General features: G+C 50.8%; 1 protein-coding gene across 1 annotated transcript; it reads left to right on the forward strand.

The window, feature by feature from the left end:
• Positions 1 to 200: 200 nt before the first annotated feature.
• On the forward strand, positions 201 to 1,145 carry tmem121ab (transmembrane protein 121Ab). The gene has a single exon (XM_085373185.1). The coding sequence runs from the start codon at positions 201 to 203 to the stop codon at positions 1,143 to 1,145; it is 945 nt and encodes a 314-aa protein (XP_085229311.1).

The raw sequence follows: 1,145 nt of genomic DNA on the forward strand, positions 1-1,145 counted from the left end.
ATGGACTATTAGTGCAGTGACTTATTTTATTATGAAATAAACTGTAGCAGGACATCTGCTCCTGTGCACACAACATCTGTCAGAGCACCTTAAATACTATTTTTCCCCCTCCAGCCTTAAAGGTTTGGAGTGTCCAGATTACTTTATTTTTATTTTCACAAGCTGTGGCCTGACAGTGAGAGCCAAGAGGTGCCCTCGCCATGGTGTTGCCACCCCCAGACAAACGCCACGTTTGCCTGACCACCATCGTCATCATGACCAGCATGGCCTTCATGGATGCCTACCTGGTGGAGCAGAACCAGGGTCCCAGGAAAATCGGTGTGTGCATAATAGTGCTAGTCGGGGATGTGTGCTTTCTCATAGTACTACGATATGTGGCAGTTTGGGTCGGTGCTGAGGTGCGCACCGCCCGACGAGGATACGCCATGATCCTGTGGTTTCTGTACATCTTTGTGCTGGAGATCAAACTCTACTTTGTCTTCCAGAATTGCAAGGCTGACAGGAAAAGTCTGGAGACAGTAGCACGGAAAGCATTGACGTTACTATTATCCGTGTGTGTGCCTGGGTTATACTTAGTTTTAGTGGCTCTGGATAGCATGGAATATGTGAGAACTTTCCGAAAGAAGGAGGACATGAGGAGTCGTCTCTTCTGGGTGGCTCTGGATCTTCTGGACCTGCTAGATATCCAAGCTAACCTGTGGGAGCCCCAGCGGACAGGCCTGCCCATCTGGGCTGAGGGCCTGATGTTCTTCTACTGCTACATCCTGCTGCTTATTCTGCCCTGTGTGTCGCTCAGTGAAATCAGCATGCAAGGGGAGCACATGTCACCCCAGAAAATGATGCTGTACCCAGTCCTAAGCCTGGTCACCATTAACGTGGTCACTATCCTAATACGTGGTGTAAACATGGTGTTGTTTCAGGACAGTCGGGTCTCCACAATCTTCATCGGGAAGAACGTGGTGGCCATCGCGACCAAGGCCTCCACCTTCCTGGAGTATCGCAGACAGGTGAAAGAGTTCCCCCACCCACAGAATGCAATGGCACTAGAGCTGCAGCAGAACTCAGTCAGCCACACACAGCCACTGCCCAACGCCACCAGTTTGCCACACGAACCCTCACCGGCGCAGGATGTCATCGACACATGA

This window comes from Diplotaxodon limnothrissa, linkage group LG15, assembly GCF_057381915.1.
Source record: "Diplotaxodon limnothrissa isolate DT_005_m linkage group LG15, D_limnothrissa_male_GT1.1, whole genome shotgun sequence".
In the NCBI taxonomy this organism is placed as follows: Eukaryota; Metazoa; Chordata; class Actinopteri; order Cichliformes; family Cichlidae; genus Diplotaxodon; species Diplotaxodon limnothrissa.